The 22,708-nt window shown below is 38.1% G+C and overlaps 7 protein-coding genes across 12 annotated transcripts; 4 read left to right on the top strand and 3 right to left on the bottom strand.

The window, feature by feature from the left end:
• Positions 1–32: 32 nt before the first annotated feature.
• Positions 33–952, top strand: LOC127262108 (stress enhanced protein 1, chloroplastic-like). Its single transcript, XM_051290635.1, has 4 exons — positions 33–184; positions 255–335; positions 425–606; positions 710–952. The coding sequence occupies exons 1-4, from the start codon at positions 118–120 to the stop codon at positions 812–814; spliced, it is 435 nt and encodes a 144-aa protein (XP_051146592.1). The 5' UTR covers positions 33–117; the 3' UTR covers positions 815–952.
• Positions 953–1,823: 871 nt separating this feature from the next.
• On the bottom strand, positions 1,824–3,646 carry LOC127262102 (probable inactive leucine-rich repeat receptor kinase XIAO). Its single transcript, XM_051290626.1, has one exon. The coding sequence runs from the start codon at positions 3,551–3,553 to the stop codon at positions 2,402–2,404; it is 1,152 nt and encodes a 383-aa protein (XP_051146583.1). The 5' UTR covers positions 3,554–3,646; the 3' UTR covers positions 1,824–2,401.
• A 790-nt stretch (positions 3,647–4,436) lies between these two features.
• Positions 4,437–6,964, top strand: LOC127262104 (cyclase-like protein 2). 2 transcript variants are annotated; one of them, XM_051290630.1, is made up of 6 exons: positions 4,437–5,036; positions 6,017–6,061; positions 6,175–6,247; positions 6,349–6,446; positions 6,536–6,606; positions 6,687–6,964. In XM_051290630.1, the coding sequence occupies exons 1-6, from the start codon at positions 4,637–4,639 to the stop codon at positions 6,810–6,812; spliced, it is 813 nt and encodes a 270-aa protein (XP_051146587.1). In that variant the 5' UTR covers positions 4,437–4,636; the 3' UTR covers positions 6,813–6,964. The 2 variants fall into 2 exon arrangements, with proteins under 2 accessions (XP_051146587.1, XP_051146585.1); XM_051290628.1 differs by lacking the exon at positions 4,437–5,036 and adding an exon at positions 5,358–5,875.
• Positions 6,965–7,514: 550 nt separating this feature from the next.
• LOC127262105 (cyclase-like protein 2) lies at positions 7,515–9,711 on the top strand. 2 transcript variants are annotated; one of them, XM_051290632.1, is made up of 7 exons: positions 7,515–8,102; positions 8,491–8,535; positions 8,683–8,755; positions 8,859–8,956; positions 9,063–9,133; positions 9,223–9,362; positions 9,526–9,711. In XM_051290632.1, the coding sequence occupies exons 1-6, from the start codon at positions 7,700–7,702 to the stop codon at positions 9,346–9,348; spliced, it is 816 nt and encodes a 271-aa protein (XP_051146589.1). In that variant the 5' UTR covers positions 7,515–7,699; the 3' UTR covers positions 9,349–9,362; positions 9,526–9,711. The 2 variants fall into 2 exon arrangements, with proteins under 2 accessions (XP_051146589.1, XP_051146588.1); XM_051290631.1 differs by having other exon boundaries at positions 9,223–9,367.
• On the top strand, positions 9,264–12,349 carry LOC127262093 (vegetative cell wall protein gp1). Of its 4 annotated transcripts, none has more exons than XM_051290611.1 (4): positions 9,264–9,362; positions 9,526–9,573; positions 10,134–11,294; positions 11,373–12,349. In XM_051290611.1, the coding sequence occupies exons 2-4, from the start codon at positions 9,531–9,533 to the stop codon at positions 12,074–12,076; spliced, it is 1,908 nt and encodes a 635-aa protein (XP_051146568.1). In that variant the 5' UTR covers positions 9,264–9,362; positions 9,526–9,530; the 3' UTR covers positions 12,077–12,349. The 4 variants fall into 4 exon arrangements, with proteins under 4 accessions (XP_051146568.1, XP_051146566.1, XP_051146567.1 ...); XM_051290609.1 differs by having other exon boundaries at positions 9,275–9,362; positions 10,131–11,294; XM_051290610.1 differs by having other exon boundaries at positions 9,297–9,367.
• A 5,613-nt stretch (positions 12,350–17,962) lies between these two features.
• On the bottom strand, positions 17,963–19,976 carry LOC127262103 (cyclin-D3-1-like). The gene is made up of 4 exons (XM_051290627.1): positions 19,068–19,976; positions 18,751–18,952; positions 18,519–18,649; positions 17,963–18,432 (listed from the first exon to the last, which is right to left on the bottom strand). The coding sequence occupies exons 1-4, from the start codon at positions 19,572–19,574 to the stop codon at positions 18,184–18,186; spliced, it is 1,089 nt and encodes a 362-aa protein (XP_051146584.1). The 5' UTR covers positions 19,575–19,976; the 3' UTR covers positions 17,963–18,183.
• Positions 19,977–20,800: 824 nt separating this feature from the next.
• On the bottom strand, positions 20,801–22,647 carry LOC127262106 (elicitor-responsive protein 1-like). The gene is made up of 7 exons (XM_051290633.1): positions 22,460–22,647; positions 22,271–22,375; positions 22,062–22,188; positions 21,889–21,960; positions 21,445–21,490; positions 21,094–21,346; positions 20,801–21,004 (listed from the first exon to the last, which is right to left on the bottom strand). Exons 1-7 carry the CDS (start codon positions 22,551–22,553, stop codon positions 20,982–20,984), a joined length of 720 nt encoding a protein of 239 aa, XP_051146590.1. The 5' UTR covers positions 22,554–22,647; the 3' UTR covers positions 20,801–20,981.
• Positions 22,648–22,708: the final 61 nt, after the last annotated feature.

The raw sequence follows: 22,708 nt of genomic DNA, 5'->3' as shown, positions 1-22,708 counted from the left end.
AAACGTGACACGTGTCTGATCTTCCCTGCCATTCTCCGACTCTAAATTTTATCCATCTGTCTACTTGTACAGCACAAATTGAAAATGCTGCGTGACAATTGAGAATCTGCACCTGACATGGCCGCCGTCGCCGCCGCCGGCGTCGTAATTTTTTCATCTCTCCGGCTCCACACAGTTGTCAACGGTATGAATTCTCCATCGTAATTTGTTTCGTGTACATTTACAAGAATCTGATCTCGATTACTGTTCTGCAGACATTTACAGCGCAAGAACTGTTCTTGCCGATCGTGTTAGGCCCAAATTCGGTACTTCATTCGCCGCTGGCTCTCCTCTCTGTAAGAGAACTTCTATTGATACGAGGAAGTAAGCTAATTAATCCATTTCTACTGCACGCTAATGATTGTTTGTTTCCGATTGATTTCAGCAAGCAAGAAACCTGCTTACCAGAAGATCAGAAACTCGAAATACAGAGGGATTTCCATAAGAGCTGAGGATGGGGACAGGAATGAGGGAAACGGGTTAAATGCGTGGCTCGGACGTCTGGCAATGGTGGGTTTTGCTTCTGCAGTTGTTGTCGAAATCAGAACAGGGAAAGGGCTTCTCGAGGTACGTATCGAAGTTCTTACAGCCTGCAATTATCTGTTCATCATGATTGATATTGGTTGTTCATCTTCATCTTAATTGATTTTATTTTTTTCAATTTTATTAGAATATTGGGGTTATAGCTCCATTGCCAACACTGGTCTTGACTTTCACAGCAGTCTTGGGAGTTCTTACAGCCCTCTTCATCTTTCAATCTGGTTCGGAGGATTGATTATGGAATTGTATGCCTGAAGACGACAACTTTCTCATACATATACACGTGAAGATCATACTTGTTCTTGAATTTGCCTAAATGTATATATTTATAATTGGACCATGAAATTAGCCATATAAGTGTGCCTTTTTTTTTTTATTATTATTCTGCAGATTATTGCTTATAAATGTAACGTATGATTGTTCATTTTTTGTAGATATATAATAATCATTATTATAAAAAAAAAAATGACAGGAAAATGTTATAATTTGTTATTATAGTAAGTGTAATTTACAAGACAGACAAGCCCATGTGCTTTCACACCCATTAAAGATATCTTTGTTTGAGCAATGTAAGAAATCTTCCCTACCAGTACCAAGCTAATTAATAATAATCACCTGCCAAACACCACCTAACAGTTTGGTATGAATAATGAATAATCAATCCTAACAAGTCTCATCAGTCAGTTGCCTCAATTCACCAAAATAAAATAAGAAATAAATATTGTAGTAAATTAGTAGTAGTAATATTTTGAAGGGAATGTTAGAACCAAGATAACATTTTGCACTGGAGATTCTTATTCTTTAACTTAAAACAATAATAATAATAATAATAATACTAGGTGAAAGAAAAAGTTTGTTTGTTTGTTTGGAGATTCATTCATGATTTTGTTTTCTCCAATAATCAGAGTTCTGACAACAAATACTGAAATAAATAATTTGATGAAATGGAGATTAACATTACTTTTTCTTTTTCTTTTTTTCAAGACATCAATTCATTCCATGAAAATGGAGCTAATAAGTTCGAAATGTGTACCCCACATCTACATAATGAGCAATTATTAGTAATATTTTTTATTATTTATTTTTAAAATGAAAGTAATTATTTGAAGTAATGTTATGAATTATACTCCCAATAATTTAATTTTAAAATTGAAGATATGAGTTTTTTTCAATATATATTGTTAAAGTTGTTACGATGTAAATATATATTGTTGCATGGAATTAAAATCAAATGCAAAACCATATAAAAACCACAAGTAATCGCACAAAAATTTTCTTAAAAAGAAGAGTTATTATTACAACATCGGATGCCAACAGGAAACCGACAAAGGTCAACTCTATTACCTTAAAAAAAAAAAAAAAGCATCATTAACATTCATTTCCATGATTATTTCTCCATCAGTATCACATCCAAAATTATGCTATGCTTTAGTTTAATTTAATTTAGATTATAGTAATATATAATTAAGTTTAAACTATTCAGAATGGTCCATCTTGTGACAATTTACGAGTAGTATTTATTTATGTTATTATGTACTTGTGCAGAGATATGAAAAATTAAATACATGAATTGATATTAAAAAATATATATATTTTATTATTATAACTACATACGAATATCTGTTTAGTACCTATCCTGTTCCTACTCTGGAATGAATAGCGATACTCGGGAGTCCCGTGACATCAGCGCCGGTTAACATCCACCGTTGATAGCGTCGGTGAGGAGGAGTGGGTCCACAAAGCAACGGTGAAAATGCAGGCGGGACCGTGGTCCCGGGACCGCGCAAATAAATAGCTGGAGGTTTTTAGGACAAATCGAGATTTAGGGTTTCCCGCGGTAGGCTTGTTGGCAAATCGAATTGGGTTTCTGCGGCGTGGAGCAGAGGCCCGAAGAAACCGGGCAGTTTTGCAGGCAATTGTCTCCCAGGCTACCGGAAATCTCCTCCGCGGCGGCGAGTAATCCGGCCGGTGGATGACCGTTAAGGTAATTTCCGTCCAGGTACAATCGCCGGAGCGGCGATCCCTTCTTGCTGTATTGCCACGGGATTGGACCTCGGAACTTGTTGTGGCTTACCGCCAGCGATCGGAGCGCCGGAAAGTCCGCGAACGTCGCCGGGAGGAGCCCTTCCATGTTGTTGTAGCTCAAATTGACGGCCACCAGTTGGCTGTTGAAGTTCGCCGGAGGCTTCGAGACGGCGATGCCGGCGAAGGCGTTGTTCGCTAGGTCGACTTGCTGTATCGCCGGCAGAAGGAAGAACCACGATTCCAGCGCTCCAGTGAAGGAATTCTCGCTGAGTTCGATCACCACCAACCGATTTTTTCCGGCGAAGGAGGATTTTGTTAGACTGCCGGAGAGGGAATTGGCCTTGAGGGCTAATTCGTGGAGATTTGGGGGGAGACTGGGGAGTGGTCCGGTGAGTCTGTTGTAACTCGCGTCGAGCCTCGTCAGTCCGGCGAGGGAGCTAAGGTCCGGCAAGTGGCCGGAAAGCTGGTTCCGAGATAGGTCGAGGGTTTCCAGAGCGGAAAGTTTAGCGATTGCCGCCGGAACGGGGCCGGAGAACGAGTTAACGCGGAGGATCAGCGTTTCCAAATTGGTAATCGACGAAATCGAGGAAGGTATCGCACCGTAAAAGCTGTTGTCGCCGAGATCAAGCGCGATCAGCTGGGAGAGCTTAGAGATGGCCGGAGTTAGGGTTCCGACGTAGCCCTGCGAGTCTAGGGTTATCTGGACGACACGGTTGCCAGAGCAGGTGACTCCACAGGTGAAGTGGGAGATCCTCGGGACGCCGCAGGGATCGGCGGCGGAGAAATTCCAGGAGGCGAGGCAGGAGGAGGGGGGTATGGATGAAGGTTTGACGGCCGATTTGAATGCCGCCAGGGCGGCGGTGTCCGCCGGAAAAGTGGTTGATTCAATCGTCGGAAAGGAGATGACGAAAAGGAAGAAGACGAGAGAGGTCAATTTGGGATTGGACATTGTGAAAATTGCACAAATGTTTGTTAGGGCAGTCGAAAGATGGGATTTTTATGGTGAAATTTGGGTTGGATTTTAATTTTATACTTCTTGTATGAATATGAAATTGGGAGAGGTGGGTGGGTGGGCCTTTCTGACATAGTTGGACACAGCATTATAGCACTCCAAAAAAAAAAAAAAAGAAAAAAAAAAAAGTGATGTGTGGGAATATGAAATTTCGTTTAATATATTCAACAAGCCTCTTAAAGAATGCAAATCATCTCTACATTTTGTTTAGCTCCATTTTTACTGCTGTAAATACATTTTCATTTTTGTTTCATCCATTCATTTATTGCAGATTGATGATGACAGAAGAAATGTTTTTGGGTGATGATGATGAGACACAGTCCGTAGAATATTATTCACAAAGGTCAGTGCTTTTTTTTTTTTTTTTTGATAACGAAGGTCAGTGCTTTTTAATGTCCCAAGTACTCGTTTATGAGTTGGCCTTGTCTTTATGGCTATGGACTTTTTTATTTTTTCACTTTTTAAGGAACACAACTGAAAAAAGAGTAGAGGATGGGTTGGATGGTCTGTTGCCTCTCTAAATTGGGTTTAACGATGATTGATGATTGTTTAGCATTTAATCGCACTTGTCTTCCTCAAGATTCTGTCAAGAAACTGAATTGCAATTTCCAGCTTCCGACAGCGGCATAAATACTAGTCGTTGTCGGAGAAGATATTTCCGAGGCGTTTTTTTATGTTTGAAACTGAGCCACATATTGGTTGAACTTTGTTTTCTGGCTTGTCGTCGTCTTCCCCTCACTGTCAGTGTCGGCCAGCTGGTGCCGTCAATCAAACTTGTTCAGATTATTATTATTATTATTATTAAATTACTCGTCGTCTGAACCCTGACAAGGTTTTGGGTTGGATTCTGCGTCGAAAGCCCAAACGAGGTTTTGGGATAAACCCAATTGTGGAGGAACAGAGAAGCCCTAATTAGGGTTCAATTTGGAATTTGGGTAAAAAAATTGGTTGAATTTGCGATGGGTTTCTTTTTACTCGGTAAGTCAAATTAGGTTTCAGCTCCCTCCCACGAAATCGGCGATGGCGACGGCGACGGCGACGGTGCTATACTTTCTGCTAACGTGCGCAGTGCAGTCAGTGCTCTCCTCGTTGGAATCGGCATATCCTTCCCCTTATGGCCTGGATGCATCCTGCGGCGCCGATGACCTAATTCCCGTCCGTCGGGAGGTGTACGGAGGCGGCCGGATAATCGACATCAGCCACCAGTACCACTCGGAGATGCCATCGTGGGAATCTTCCGACGGGCTCGGCCACTTCCTGTGGCTCGATAAGAGCATGAAGAACGGCTCGCTCGCGAACAACTCGGAGATGAAGATCCCGACGCACACCGGCACACATGTCGACGCGCCGGGACACGTGTTCGACCACTACTTCGACGCTGGCTATGATGTCGACACACTCGACCTTGAGGTTCTCAACGGTACAATTAAATAACCACTTTATTCTCTGATTATCACGTTTTTCCATGCCCAATTGGAGGAAGAACAAAAAAATGGTGTTTGGTGGGAATAGGACAAAACTGAAAACCCCACTTGTAATTTTTGTGGTTAGACAAGTTTTTAATCCATTCTGGCTGCTGATTCATTGATAAAAAAATGGTTCTAGATTGTCCAAAATAAGTTCATAAAAATCTTGTTTAGATGATTGGATTAGATCCCCACCTTTGACTGGAACGTCATTGCCTACATTAAACTTGTAGGTAATAACAAAAGATAGCAACAATTATGAATTCAACAAGATGGACCTACAAGGAAGACTATCGATACATAAATAGACACACTTTCTTGTCATAACCAAGACCTTATCTGATAAGCTTGTCTTCATTTGCTTCAAAGATGGAGAGTATGAGATATGATCGATATGTTTTTCTGATTTGGGCTTTGGTGCAAGCAATTTATTGTCCTTCTGTGGCTGTATCATCGTCCTCTGATTGTGTGTATCCATCTAGTTATGGATCGTCTGTTCATAGGGTTTGTGATGCGAATTTGGGGCCTTTGAGAAGGGAAATTTATGACAATGGTGAAATATTTGATATTACTCATAAGTTCACTCCTCTTACTCCGGTGGGAATTTCGAACGACGGTATTGGAGAGTTTCTTACACTTTTGTTTAGTATGAAAAATGGGTCGGCATACAATTTCTCCCAGATGAAACTTCTTGCTCATGCCGGGACTCATGTAGATGCACCTGGACATTTTTATGAGAATTACTTTGAGGAGGGATATGATGTCGATAGTCTTGATTTAAGAGTCCTTAATGGTACCTATAAATTTGATCATATACATGTCCTGCTATTTCATTCATTTTACAGTTCCTATATGCTTTGTGGATAGAAGTTTAAAAAACTAACTTTGTGAGATAATTGATTTCTGTTCTTGATCCATGGATGAAATGATACAGGTCCTGCACTGCTAGTAGATGTTCCGAGGGACAAGAATATTACCGGTATATGCTTTTGAACCAAATTCTTCATGTATTGTTTTGATAAATATTGGCATTGTTTGATCTCTTGCAATTTCGACAATTCACTTGCTCTAGTGCAATTTTGATATATTCAGCTGATGTTATGAAGTCCTTAAACATTCCTAAGGGAGTTCGGAGAGTACTTTTCAGGACATTAAATACAGACAGGTAATTACAGCACCAAGAACACTTCTTGTTTGCCCTATTTATCTTATGTATGTGATTAAGAGAAGTTAGGCTTCCTGCTTTAACATAGTAATCATTTTCAGACGTCTCATGTTCAAGAAGGAATTCGACACAAGTTATGTGGGATTCATGAAAGACGGCGCCCAATGGCTAGTAGACAACACTGATATCAAACTTGTCGGTGAGTTTTTGTGTGGTTTGCTTATATCGAACTAATGCTGATGATATGTTCTTGGGACTGATTTTCTCATCCATCTGGTTGTATTATAGGAACCGATTACCTATCCGTTGCTGCTTTTGATGATTTAATTGCGGCGCACCTTGTTTTTCTTAAAGGCAAGGTAACATTGTCTTCATTTATCCCTTGTTAAAAAAAGAAACATTTGGTGTAAGAACACTGATTCTGGTGAAATGTTTTCAGGAGACCATCTTGGTCGAAGGGCTGAAGCTCGATGATGTGCAACCGGGAGCCTACAACGTGCATTGCTTGCCTTTACGGCTTGTTGGTGCTGAGGGATCGCCGATTAGATGCATCCTGATCAAGTGATGCTCCTGCGTACTCTGTTCTTATGTTTAGTTTTATTTGCCGTAAGATGGCACACGAGCCGGGGTGTATTATGGGATCTGTTTAGTAATCTTTGTGATTGGAAGTTCGGTTTTATTGTTTGGAATAATACGGTGTGGCGTGGTCTCTGGTTATTGTATGTTGAATATGAATATTATTTTGTAAATAAAAATATTGAGAGTATAGATTACCAAATATATCGGTATTAGGCTGAACTTGATAAGTTGTAGTATTTAAAAGCTGCAATTGTCACTTTAGATGGAGGATTGGTTGTGGCTTCCATCAAAACGCCATTGTAAGCTTCGTTCAAAGGTGAAAAAGGTTTATGGCTCAAGAGCTATAAGTGAGCAGCAAAGCAAAGACATCACTTAACCAATTCAGAAATTTATATACCTGGTCCGTGTCCTTCTCCTATTGTAGTTGATAGATCATCAAACATGTATCATTGCATCACCCACACTTGCAATGTGAACAAGGTTTATGATAGTTCAGCTCCCCTGCCAAAGGGTTTCTGGAAATTCCCGGCAACAAACTCGGACAACTCCAATAACCTTGTCGTTTGTCTACACAGTCCATTCTACATTTATGGAAACAGGACTGGACTGGATTAATTAGATTTGCAGGTGTATTATTGGTATTTGGAAACAGCAACGCCATAGCCAGATCCTGAGTAACCGAACCAGCATCAGTCCTATTTCAATATGAAATCAGTAATTTCAGAACTGTTCATAGACAGAAGAACATAGTGAGGGACAGCACAGAAACAGAGTCCGTATATATTAGTGCTATTCTGTATAGAAGTAGTAGAGGAAGGTCCAATTAGGGTTCAGCTCTCTTCACTTCTGTGTTAAAGCTCACCTCAATCGGCGATGGCGACGGGGCTGTTCTTTTTGCTAACGTGCACAGGGCTCCCGCTTGCGCTCGCGCTCGCGCTCTCGTCTTCCGACTCGGCGTATCCTTCTCCTTACGGTCTCCATGCATCCTGCGGCGCCGATGACCTAATCCCCGTCCGTCGAGAGGTGTACGGAGGCGGCCGGATAATCGACATCAGCCACCAGTTCCACTCGGAGATGCCGTCGTGGGGGTCTCCCGATGGACTCGGCCACTTCCTGTGGCTCGCCATGAGCATGAAGAACGGCTCGCTCGCGAACAGCTCGGAGATGAAGTTCTCAGTTCACACTGGAACACACGTCGATGCGCCGGGGCACGTGTTCGATTACTACTTCGACGCTGGCTTTGATGTCGACACACTCGACCTTGAGGTTCTCAATGGTATGATTAAATTTAGCAAATACATAGCCTTTATTAAATTTGTAGGTGAATGACCTAGAATAGTAATATGATTTTCGACATCATACAAGATATACATTGAAATTTGAACATGATGAACCTACAATCGATACGTATATGCACCTATCAATTTGATCTATGATAGCCAAACTGTAAATTCTGTGTGCAAATACATTTGCAGCTATTTCATTCATTTTATGGTTCCTAGGTTGGTTTTTGTCGTCTTGTATTAGACTTGTGTTGCTTTCTTTGTATTCCTTCGATTACCTTCATGTTGCTATGTGCAGAAAAGTTTAAAACAACTTTCTTGGATAATTTATTTTCTGTTTTTTATCCGTGGATGAATGATTTCTTCATCATATTTGAACAGGTCCTGCACAACTGGTTGACGTCCCCAGGGACAAGAATATTACCGGTATGCTTTTGAACCGAATTCTTCTGTTTTTGATTTCAAGAGTCCTCTTTCTGCACCTGTATTGCTTTGTTTAATGCAGTAATGTATTTACTCTATCTCTTGCACTCTCTACCATTGACTCGCTCTTGTGCAATTTAATGTCTTCAGCGGATGTTATGAAGGCCTTAAACATACCTAAGGGAGTACGTAGAGTTCTGTTTAGGACACTAAATACGGACAGGTAATTGCAGCAACAAGAACACTTCTTATAGCCACTTTAGTAGGTGATGGTTGTGATTATAGAGAAGTTATACCTCCTACTTTAACATAGTAATCATTTTCAGACGTCTCATGTACAAGAAAGAATTTGATTCTAGTTTTGTGGGGTTCATGAAAGACGGCGCCCAATGGCTAGTAGACAACACTGATATCAAACTTGTTGGTGAGAGTCTGTGTGGTTTATTATGATCAAACGTTGACATGTTCCTCCCATTTACTTTGTCCATGCTTTGGGGACTGATTTTCTCATCAATCTGTTTATCTTATAGGACTCGATTACCTATCTGTTGCTGCTTTTGATGATGCAATTCCAGCACACCTTGTTTTTCTTGAAGGCAAGGTAAGAATTCCTCCTCCTTCCTTTACATTAATCCCTTTTTCTAAAGGAAACGGTTTCTGTTAGAGCATTAATTCTGGTGAAATTTTCAGGAGACCATCCTGGTCGAAGGTCTGAAACTCGATGATGTTCAACCGGGAACATACAACTTGCATTGCTTACCTCTAAGGCTTGTGGGTGCTGAGGGAGCACCCGCTCGATGCATCCTGATCAAGTGATGCTCACATATTTTGTAAGGTCACATACGTCCTGTCTATATTCTACTCGATTTCATTTTTAGTTCTATCTTCCATAAAATAGCATGAGCAACATATTGATTACTCGGTCAGCTGAAGCAGGTATCGAGAATTGTATTTGTATACATGGTAGGTGACTGAATATTTTACTTGTTTCAGATGTAATGCTACCTCGGCTAGAGCAGAATGAGAACCTATCGACATATGGTATGTATAGAATAAATAGTCAGGCTCAGGTGTGCCAGCCATATTATGTGATATGCTTTGATATAATTAAAATTTGCATGTAATTAATTTATGAGTGACACACGTTGAAGTTTTGAGTTTTAAGGAAACTTTTTCCCATGTGTGTATTTATGGTTGCTTGCTTGCTTACATGTAGGCGGTGATAATTTTGTTATTTGATAGCAGTATGTGCTGGAAAGTGGCGTTTTTGAACATTTATGGTCAAGTCATCTGTTGTTTAATCTCCAAGGAAGAAAGGGTTCATTGCCCTTTGTACATACAATTAGGAATTCGATTACTTGGACTTGATGATACTAAGAAACCACATAAAGGCAGGCTTAAATTATATAAACCCCATCCTTACTCAAATAAGTCTTCTATCATTATTATTATTGTTATTTGTTAATGAAGTCAAGATCCAAAAATGGCTATATAATGAGTGGATTATGAGCGTTATTAGTCACCGTAAACAGTTGGTTTCCATTTTCAACAGAGAATAGCAACCTTAGTTTCTACTGATTGTAATTGTGATTGTGTAGCAGCAATGAGGATGAGATGGATGCTGATGGTGGCAGTGGCGATGGCGATGGCAGTTGCAGAGGCAACCCCGCCCGGAATCGCCAAGAATCCGAGCAATGCAGCGTGCTTGGACAAGAAGTACAAGCTTTGTTACAACCTGGTTCATGTTTGCCCCAAGTTCTGCCCTGATTCTTGCACTGTTGAATGTGTTTCTTGCAAGCCCATCTGCTCCGGCGCCTCCAGCCCTGGTGATGCTCCACCACCATCGGACGGAGATGGAAAAGGCGGAAAACCACCCAAATCTGGTGATGATTCACCACCACCATCGGACGGAGATGGAAAGGGCGGAAAACCACCCAAATCTGGTGATGATTCACCACCACCATCGGACGGAGATGGAAAGGGCGGAAAACCACCCAAATCTGGTCCACCGGGCAGCGAATCTCCTCCTCCACCAGTGGACACATCACCACCACTGCCGCCACAAACTCCGCCAACAACCCCACAGCCGTCCCCTCCAACACCCACACCAGTGCCAACAACCCCGCCATCATCTCCACCACCATCCATTCCTTCAGTTCCTTCGCCATCACCGCCACAAACTCCGCCGACAACCCCACAGCCGTCACCTCCGACACCCACACCATCGCCAACAACCCCACAGCCGTCACCTCCGACACCCACACCATCGCCAACAACCCCACAGCCGTCACCTCCGACACCCACACCATCGCCAACAACCCCGCCGTCATCTCCACCTCCATCGTCTCCACCACCACCATCCATTCCTTCAACTCCTTCCCCATCGCCACCACAAACCCCGCCAACAACCCCACAGCCGTCGCCTCCAACTCCCACACCATCGCCAACAACCCCGCCATCATCTACACCGCCACAAACTCCGCCAACAACCCCACAGCCATCGCCAACACCACCTACGGTTCCCTCAACTCCTACACCACCTTCGCCATTGTCGCCTCCCTCAACTCCTACACCACCTTCGCCATTGTCGCCGCCAACGCAATCACCTCCTCCTCCACAAGATTCATCAGACTCCGCCGGAGCAAAAAGAAAGAGATGCCGGAACATCAACTATCCCCAATGCTACAACTTAGAACACACATGCCCTGCTTCTTGCCCCCACACTTGCGAGATCGATTGTGTCTCCTGCAAGCCCGTCTGCAGTAAGCATCTCCATCATCAATTCAATCATCACAATAGATAGAGCTTCCTAACTAACTAATCTCTGAAAATTTTTGCAGAATGCGACAGGCCAGGCGCCGTCTGCCAAGACCCTCGATTCATCGGCGGCGACGGAATCACTTTCTACTTCCACGGCAAAAAGGACAGAGATTTCTGCCTCGTCACAGACCCCAATCTCCACATCAACGCACACTTCATCGGCCGGCGGAACCAATTTATGAAAAGGGATTTCACCTGGGTCCAATCCATCGGAATTCTCTTCGGCCGCCACCGCCTCTTCGTTGGCGCCCTAAAGACCGCCGTCTGGGACGACGCCGTCGATCGACTCTCCCTCGCATTCGACGGCGAGCCGATTCTCCTCCCCGCCGTCGCCGGCTCCACTTGGCAACCGTCGGACTTTCCGTCGGCCACCGTTAAAAGGGACAGCGACGCCAACAGCGTAACCCTCCGCGTCGACGGACTTTTCGAAATTTCGGCGACGGCGGTGCCGATAACGGCGCAGGAATCGGCGGTGCACAATTACGGTATCACGGAAGAGGACACGTTCGCGCATATTGAATTAGGATTCAAATTCTTCGCCCTGAGCGGAAAGGTGAACGGAATTTTAGGGCAGACTTACGGCAGCAATTACGTGAGTCGGGTGAAGATGGGAGTTCCGATGCCGGTGCTGGGAGGGGAGAGGGAATTTGCAGTTTCAGGCCTTTTCGCGGCGGATTGTGAGGCTTCTCAGTTTCTCGGCGGGGAAATCACGGCGGCGAAATGAGCTACGGCGGAGTATGAAAAACAGTGAGGATTCTGACGGTCTATTTTATTTAATATTTAATAATTTAAATTGACTGCTAATAATAAATGAAATTGTATAAATTAAAGAAGAAATAATGCAACCACTAAATTAAATTAAAAAAAAATATATATATATATATATATATCAAGTGCTTTTGAGTTGAGTATTGTTTCCTAATTTTCATTAATTGCTCTTTTCTCTTCTTCTTCAATTAAATATGATATGATTGTAACACAATAAAATAAATATATAAACGAGTGAATACATGTATTGTATTTGTATCTTAACTCACTCAATAAAATTGCTTTTTTTCTTCCTTATATTTAATTGAGGGTGTTTTCTTTATTACATGGGCTTTTCCGTCTGATGATGTTCGACCTTATTTTAATTTATTTTCCTTGAATAATAATTTTGATTTTCAGATTTGATGAAATGGATTTGTATGGTGATGCCAATATCCAATTTGAGGTGAATAAGCCCAACTAGTCTTGCTAGAACCAACAATCCATATTGAATAATGAATGATAATTTAGTACTTGTCTATTTGCCATATATATGTATATCATTTTAGCAAAGCCTATTAAATTAGTAGTATTAATTCATTTTACATGACTACTTGTTTCAAGTTTGGGATTTTTATAATGAAAATATATAGAGAGGAGAGGTGAAAATACTCATAAGTTAAAAGAATACAATGATTAGAGTGTTTAATTATTAGCTAGGGTTAATTAATGCATAGGATACATGAGTTAAATTAATAAAGGTTGTTTGCATGTGTTAGAGCGCCATCTTAAATTTTTAAGGTCCAAGAAGACAAATTAAGTTAGGCGAATCATACCTGGTAAGTGACCTGAAGGCATCGGAAGTTTGAAACTATAGCCTCACGATCATGAGTCCACCAATTGCTATCAATTTTATTTAATACTATATGTTGTAGCTTTACATATAATGTATTATAGAGATATATATATATGCAAAGATGGAGAGAGAAGGGGAGAGAGACGTCTTACCATTTTGGTGAAGATGCAGCTAAGCGAGCATTGATGATTATACATACAGATATATATATATATATATATAGATATGCAATAATGATTTCACCCAACATTCATTCCCCCTATTTATTTATTTGATTGATGAATTGAATGAATGAATGTGTGGAATTAGTCAGTGAGTAAGTACGTACGTACGTTGCATGCATGCATGCATTAATTAATTAATCGATTAATTAATTAATATGCATAGGGTTGGTTCCATTTATTTATTTGTTTATTTGATTGTGTTGGTGTGCGTATCCAAGTTCCCACAGATATATATATGATATGTCTGTCCCATGCATGATCTTCCCACAGATATATATATGATATGTCTGTCCCATGCATGATCTCCACTGCTACTGTCCTGTCCTCATTAATGGATGAATGAATGAATGAATGACCATAGCTGCTGCGTTGATGAGCTGATTCTTTATTATTATTATTATTATTATTATCATGTTGACTAGTAGTACAATTCAGAGGTATTGGAAACTGAAATGGGGAGCTCGAATTCAATGCCTCACTGTCATCTCTTGATAATATACTGCTACTACTTATCTATCCATATTTAAATAAATAATTAATTACTTAGTTAATTCTGCAATCATCTCATCTAATCAGCAATCATGCATGTATCCATTTCTTATCATTCTCCAAAGCACGTACAACAACAACAACAACAATAATTTATTAATGAATGGAGGGAGATTGAGATGTAGCATAGGTATATAATATATATATAACTGACTCACGAGAGGTGTGTGCTTGCAATTAGATATGTGTATATATATATATATATGTGATTATTTTGATACCAGCTTTAAATGAGGTCACATATATATATATATATATATGCAAGCAGGCAGGGGGTCCAGTAAAGCAAAAACGTTGGTCCCATGCAGATTTGGGTGGGACGACGACCACTGCACTCCACTCTTAATTTAATTTATTAAATAAAGTGAATTGTGTGTTTGTGGCAGTACTAGTGAATGAATATATACAACAACAACACACATTTTCTTAGCTTGCTACATTATTATTATTATTATTATTATTATTATTATTATTTGGGACAAAGAAATCTGGTACTTACATAAAGGTGTGAGAGTAATGATAGCATTATTCGACAATTATTGTGTGGGGACAGAAACACATAATCATCATCGATCTTTCATTTATTTAAGTTGACTTATTAATTCCCAAAGTAGTAGTACTGCCCAATATCATCATTACCTACTGATCTTATTTACACATTATTCTAATTATATTACTAACTCTCTCCTACCAATTACTAATACCATATTCATGTTGCCGTTTTTTTTCATCCCACGTACCATGTCATTTTCTTTTTCTAAAAAAATATTACACACTTTAATCTCATTTTAAATTTTTAAATTTTATTTTTTTAAATTTTAATTAAACTAATTAGTTATCTTAATCTTAATTTGTAATTATTTATATTATAAAATAATTATTTTCACTAATAGATTTTTAATTATCTACTAATTACATCCATACTAAAATACCGTGTTTACCGTGTAGCAGACACGGTATCTGGGACGGAGGAAGTATATTATACTTTATATTTTTATGTCTCATATATTATATTTTTTTAAAAAATATGTATATATATATATTTTAATAATATTTTAAAATCTATAATTTATAAATTTTGTAAATTTAATTATATAAATGAATTATTTTTATTATATTATAACTAATTTTATTAATATATTTTTATTGTTTATTAATTATACTATTTATAAATTTATGTATTTACAGTAACTCTGTCATAATATTTTAAACGAATGGAGTATTATTACCATAGGTTTTGTTTCGTGGACTGATACTAATTTATGTTAATCATTTTTAAAAAATATCACGAAAGGTTTTTCGCCCACTATTATTATTTTTTTAACACAATTTTTTATTTTTTATTTTTACAAAAGTCAATATTTCTAATTTATATATATACTATTATTCAACAACAATATACTAAATTACTTGATATTAATTAGGTTCAATATTTTCTACCTAAATATTTATTCAGTATATTGCATAATAAGAAATAACGTATGGATACACATACTAAAATTGATTATATATATATATATATATATATAATCAAATGAACACGGTTTTACTCTTATCAAAATAAAATATCAAATTTATAAATTCCAAAAAACTATAAAATATTGATAAAAATATATGAAATAGTTTTTGGTGTGTAATATTGAGAATTGTGCCAAAAATATAAAATATATTATTTTTAATTGAATATTTAACTTTTTAACTTTTTATAATGAATATTTTGAATATTTAATTTTTTAACTTTTTATAATGAATATTTTGATTATTTGACTTTTGTATAAAATATTTTGTATTTATTATTATTATTTTTGAAATATCATACTTGAAAATAAGTGTTGGAAAAACAGAGCGATTATGAGTATATGTGTATATATTAGAGCTGGCAATGGGACGACTTTGTGTCGGGTTAAATACTTTAAATAGGTTAAATTACTCAACCCTAACCTAACCCATTTATTATTGTATCGGGTTCGGATTGACTCATGTTGACCCGTATACATAATTAAGTCAAATTTTTTGTTGTGTTGACGTGTGTTATGTTAGTTTTTATTGGTTTGAGCGTAAATTTGGTTGAATTATTTAAAACTGAACTTAGTTTAAATTAATTTATGAGAAAATTAATAAATTATGATTATTTTACATATATAATAAATATATTAATCAATATTAATATATAATAATTGAGTTGTCGTGTCGGGTTCGAGTTGAGAGTCTCAACCCTAACCCGACCCGTTTATTATCGTGCCGGGTTCGTGTCAACTCATATACATAATCGGCTTGAAATCTTTGACCCAAAACCAATTATTTCGTGCCGGGTCAGTTTTTGTCAGCTTTAGTGTATATAAATATATATAATAAACATTTTCGGATTATCTATATAATTTTAAGTTTGTTCACTTTTATGCTTTTTAATGAATGTATTTGTGATGTTACTAGAAATTGTATTTGTAATAATAATAAAAAACAATAGTCTTTAATTTGTTAATAGGTAAAATATCATACGTGACAAATCTTTGACATTAATAAGATCATGTTCCTGCAAATTATGACATTATAAATTGTTCCACTTAAAAATATTAAGTACACAAAGCCAATATTGTCTACATTATTATTATTATTATTATTATTATTATTATTATTATTATTTTTAATAGGGGTGGATAGTTTAGGCTTAGGCTAATGTGGAAGTGGAGACATCTTCAACAATATGAAAGATTTTTGTCTACCAAATTGGAATCCACAATACATTCTTTTTTTAATTAATTAATTCCAGCCCTAATGTGTGTATATATATATATATATATTTAAATTATTTATGCATGAATTATTTAATCCACGATTCACACAATCAGGTCACAATGCCCAAAGATTTTGGGACATTAAAATAAAATTCCCAGCTGGTATGCAAACCACCTTTCTTTTACCTATTTTATTATTACAGTGAATAAAAGATCTGCTCTATTTATTTATTTTTCCAAATAATTGGTATATTAACACGTGAAAAAAGATGCAACCAAAAACCTAAAGGCAAAAGAGGATATTATTGGCTTCGTCCAAAATAAAGTGATTAATTAACAATCATATTATATTTCAAGTGTGAATATATAGTCAATTTTGAGGGGAGACCCTTTAATCTTTCTTCATAATTTCCAACAATTTCTTTTCAAAAATTGGTAAAGCAAAAAAGATAAGGTGTCTTAAATTTTAAATTTTGAATATAATATTTTTAAGAAAAAATAAAATAATAATAATAATAATTAAAGGGTGTAGCTATTTATGAGGTGTTCTTGAATTAAACCCTACGATTCCCCTTCCTCCCAAAAAATATAGTTTACTCATTTTTTTTATTTAATATTTATTTATATTACATACATTACATTAAACATATATTAAATTGAAAATTTTATAAATCTTTCTTGACATGATTTGTTGTGTTCACGGGATTCATTGGTATGGTACGTACGGTGCCCCTTTCTTCTTCCTATGATAAATGATAAAATCAAACTTCTGCCATGCAAGCTGTACGTACGTATGTATGTATATATATACACACATATATACATGCATGCAGACAGTACAGTAGTAGTAAGTACAGAGAGTATGTTATATGTATGTTTATGTATGTACAAGGTGGCTAGCTGGTAATAAAGTCGAAATCAAAGACACCCAAATGCAATACATGAATATGGATTTTAATTTTATTATTATATTGTAATTATTCTTTGGGATGAGAAAATATATAAAAAGATAAAGCTGTACGTACGGTGTTATCCTCATAATCTGACACCAAACAAACCAAAGGCCGTCGAGAAAGGAAGACAAGATCATGAGAGAGAGAGAAAGAGATACATATAGAGAGAGAAAGAGATACATATAGAGAGAGAAGGTCAAAACCCCAATTGACCACAGACAACATCCATCTCAACGTTCTTCTCTTTCTCATCTTCCCAAAATTGCATCTTCTTCGTTCACAGAACCAAGAATGTAGAGAGAGAGAGAGATTCTCACCAGAATTAATTTAATTTAATTTTAATCACGGAAAAACAGAAAATTGCATGCATGATCAATTGCTTAAATTATGGAGATTAATTTATGTCCCGCAGCATTCTTGAAAAAGACAAGAGAGAGAGAAAGAGAAGGCAGGAGAGAGAAAGAGAGGAAATTTGTAGAAACAAAACATAAATAGTGAAAAAACAAATAGGATGGCAGCTGCAGCAGCAAGCATTCTTCTGCTAAGTTTTCTTTTTTTTTTTTTTTTCAAATCTCTTTTTCTCTCATGAATTGCCAGCCAACCAAACCATATATGGATTTAGAGATTTCAATTTGGAGTTTTCTGCTGCTGCCGCTGCCATGGCAGCTCCACCTCTTCCTCTTTGATTCTCTTCCCTTTTCCATTCTCTCGATTCCTCCCTCCGAAGAGCACAACGATCAAACTGGGAAGGAGGATTCATTGGTTCTCTAGTACTGATCTGATCTGCTCAACTTCAACGGAGACGCCAATGGCAGGCTGATCATCATCAATTTCTGTTCTTGAACATCAAACCTTCGTTTCTTCAAAAGGGGCGACCATGATGAATCGTTTGAGCTCTCTGGAATTTCGCCCAAACTTTTACGCTTAATTGCTGGATTATTATTATTATTATTAATGTTCTTCCAAGTGTTCGACAAAATGCCTGAGAGAAGCTCGTAGCATTCACCCACTTCCTCCTGCAGACGAACAAAAGTTAATTTGGATTAATCATACAAAGATAGTGTGGAAATCAATTAAAACACAACATCAGCAGAAGACAAACCTTGTTGATTTTGAGTACAGCAAGAAGGTCATTTTCATAGTGCAGAGAGTTTTCAGGTTCAAATCGACGAATAACGTGAAGCATTGTGGCTGTGGCCAAGACAGAAGGCGTGTGAACTACGGATCTTGAATCTGTAAGGACAATTAATGGGCAAGGCAAAAGTAAGATTCATCGATGGAGGGTAATAATTAGGGATCTAATCTGTAGCAGCAGTTGCTAAAATGGCACTCACCGGAGATAACTGAGAGGAGGAGATTTTCACAGCTCCTGAGGAATTCCCAATGGACATAGCACTTTAGCCCAAGCCTTCTTATAATGTGATCGATGAAAGAAAGAGGGGTCACTGGATTCATCCTCCATTTCAGAGATGACAGCACCAAAAGCTCCATTCTTTGGATTGTTTTGGCCTCGAACACAAATTGGGCACCCTCCATCTACAGCAACCAGCAAGAAAACAGATATGGAGTTTAGTGGGAAGAAACAGAAACAGAAAAAAGGAAAATTTGTGGATAAAAGCGGGATGTGATGTTATGATAACATTGAACATACTTGAAGGTCGAGGAGAAGAGGGACATGAGTTTCTTCGACTTTAGCAGCCAAGGAGAGGCAAGTGACGGCAGCAAGCTGCATCATCCATGGCTTGTCTTTCTGAAAGCTCAAGCTGCAAAGAAACCTGTCAAGATAATTGACTGCAAGAATGGCAGTCAAAGCTGAGAAGGCATAATGGGCATTGATTCTCAGGATCCATTCCACAGCTTCTTTTCTTGCTCGGAAGAGGGAGAGATTATCAGCACAAAAGGTCCCTCTGGCTCCTCCTCCATTGATGCTGTTTTCGGTTTCTCTCTCTTTGCAGAAAAGGGACTCAAGCTCTTCGTCATGCCAGAACAAGTCTTGCTCCAATAAAGGGAAAATTCCATTGAAGGAGGAGGAGGAGGTGATTCCACTCTTCTCTTCAGCATCTTCATCTTCATCTTCTTCAACATCTCCCCATTTTTCTTCTTCACAATAAAGGGCGTCTTCAAGAAAGGATTCTTGCACAAATTTCTCTACAGCCATGGTTAATTGACCCAATGGGGGGGGTGGGGGGGGGCTCTACCCTCTCTGTTTCATATTACTTGAGAAAAGATGTGTACAAAGTTAAAGCAGAACCTCCCATTCTATTTGCTTCTCTCTCTCAACAAGTCTATGAGCTTTTTGTGCTCTCTCTCTCTCTCTCTCTCTCTCTCTCTCTGAATCTGAATGGAGACTATGGAGCTCTCAAAAACAGTGAGATAAAAAGGGGAAGATTTTACTCAGAGTGGGTGTCACGCTTGTCCTCTCTTTATGGTAATATTAGTAGCGCATTGATATTGAATTTTTTTGCTATGTTTTTTACTTTTGCACAATTGCAAAAATAAATATATAAAAATTGTTTTATTTTATATTTATATTTATTTTGTTTTAAACAGTGTTGGAATGTGTGTGTGCATTTGGCGGGCTGAAATACAACAGCACAGATTTCAAAGCAGAAACAGGGCCCTCTTGAAAACTACCTCTTATTGAAGCAAAACAAATACTATTTCAAATTCATTTTCAACGCATCTGAAAAAGATATTCCTAATGCAAAACCAGATCAGTGATGTTTGCTTGCTGCCACAAATGTATAAATTTGTCATCTACAAGGGATTGTTTCCTACTTCATGAAAATTTCAGCATACACTGCATTCTAATTCTTTATAAAGATTCAATTTTTTTAATCTTTTTTAAGTTATTTACTTGTGGGCAGTGTTTATTTTTGTGGTACATAATTTGATTGCATTTTATGTTCATGGGAGTGGTTAACAAGTCCTCAATTTTAGGTTTGGAAAAGCCATAAATAGTGCCATCCTGTCTGGCCCATCTTTTGACTGATTGCACTTTGTATGTAAGCGTATAGTCATATAGATAGGTGGTGAAGAATCGGATCATCTATCAAAATTGTTTCTTGATGATAACAACTCATCAATTTTACTTAAAAAGCTTTTTATGACAGTTGTTATCCCAAATCTTGAAATTTCATTCAAGATTGTGACAAATCTGCTGTGGTGTACAGAATGATTATGACAGGGTTCACTCAACAAATATTTACCAGCTGGATGATGAACCTTCGCCATTGACCACTCACTCACTCAGTACTGTAAGTGGGCAGCCGAAAGAAAAGGGTACATCAATTATTTTGCCCCTTACACAAGGTCAAACCAACAAATTACCACAACCATCATTTGCCAGTCAAACAATCCCATGATTTGAAATCATTCACCCCATACCAAACAATTTTGTATTATTCCTCCCATGTAATCATTTTTTGCAACAAACATGTACATATATATATATATGAAAGAATCAATTTTTTTTGCATAGTAATGATGAATTAATATATGTAGTCTATGCAAATATACAGATACATTACCAAGTGGAGTATCTATCTATATCCCTAAGCATGCTTCAATATGGTGGAGGATACGCACCTGTTAGAAAAGCAACCAATTTGATAAGTCTTAGATATGTCTTTGTAAAAACAGATTGATTAAGCAAAGATATTTGAGGGTTTTCTTGCCTGGAGGAGGAGGATATGGATTTGGGGGATAAACTGATTGCGGCGGATACGACGATGCCGGTGGGTAGCTCGGGGGATAAGTAGCTACTTGATGATGGTATGGAGACGGAGGATATATTGATGAAGGTGGAGGAGGGTATGACGGGGGATACGTCGTGGGAGGATAAGAATACGATGGGGGAGGCACCGAATATGGAGGGACTTGTGGCGCCGGTGTTCCGGAAAATTGTGGTGCTTGGCTCGATGTCGGCTTCTGAAAGGAAAATCAAGAAACAAGTTTGTAATAAGATTATTGTCTCAATGTAACGATTGTAACAATATCATGAAAAAAGATCGATCTAGCTAGCTTACTGTGGCGTTGGCATAATGCATTATCAATCGAACTTCCCCGGCATGCCTAGAAATGAAAACAACCAAATTAGCGCCCACTATACAATAACTTAGGCTCTTGTTACACAAGTAGTTTTTTTTTTTTTCCACAAAACATCAAATTAAATAATGTATTTTTAACTTTCTCTAAAATTTCAAAACTCAAGAACTCAATATATGTGATGTGTAGTTTTGACTTGGTTGCAAACTCTACAAGTCTAACTGCAGCTAAAGTGGCTGCTAAGCATAGTAACAATTTGCTGAAGTAAATTCATAGAAGAAGTTGTTTCAAACTGAAGACGAAGAATTGTTTATCACATTTAGCTAAAATTTCAATAACTGGAGTAGAAGAAAAGCTTCAGAGCAATTGAAAACAGAGCAGAAATGGCGGTAATGTTGTTTGTGCAGTTCAGTATGTTTTTATACCTTCCTCTTTTGTCCTGAATTGGCCAGGCACTGTCGTCGTAGCCCTGCGATAGAACTTTCTGCAATTGAATCCTAAAATGGACGCGCAAAGAATTCGATAATCATTAGTCTGGAGGAGGAAGAAGGAGCTAGAAGAAATTGGATGAATTAGGGGATTAGGTTAGGTTTATTACTTGCCAACACCAATGAATGCGTCTGCAGTGATTGTATTGCTGTTCCAGACTGATACGGAGAATTCCGGCAGTCCTTCGATCAAGGTAAACATGAATTTCTCTTGAAACGTAGGGGTTTTGCCTCCATCTACATGAATTTTAGTTGTGAGTATCGAATCTGAATGATGCAATCCTTCTGTATAAGAAAATTTCGCGTGGATTAGGCGTACCTGTGCAAGTTCGCGTGCGGTATTTGAAGCTAGAATACTCGAGACAGACGTAGGGATCTTGCCTGGAAATCCATTCGGTGTCCTTCAATCTATTGCAACCGACGACTGAAATTCGAAGCACGAACAGAGATAATGAGGAATCCAATCAATGAAATGAAGAACAACTGCGCACAATCGAATTCAACTTACCAGTCACTTCCAGAATCTGGCCGTGGAAACCTGAAATCGACACCGGATTGGAAGACGAGTAAGGCGAGGGCTTCGAATTGTGATTCTTCACCATGATTCGAAATTATATTGCAGACTGATTCAGCAGCTACTACAGCGATTGAATTGGGGATTTCTTCAACTAGCAGCAAAAAAACTGATTATATAGTAGAAGCCAAAGGAAAATTCTCAACGTGGCTTATGAAGCATCTCGGTGCGTTCATATCCACT

The sequence above is a fragment of the Andrographis paniculata genome, unplaced genomic scaffold, assembly GCF_009805555.1.
Source record: "Andrographis paniculata isolate CXL003 unplaced genomic scaffold, ASM980555v1 Contig65END, whole genome shotgun sequence".
Lineage (NCBI taxonomy): Eukaryota > Viridiplantae > Streptophyta > Magnoliopsida > Lamiales > Acanthaceae > Andrographis > Andrographis paniculata.
The sequence above is the reverse complement of the archived record's forward strand: the minus strand, read 5'-3'. Positions and strand labels throughout refer to the sequence as shown.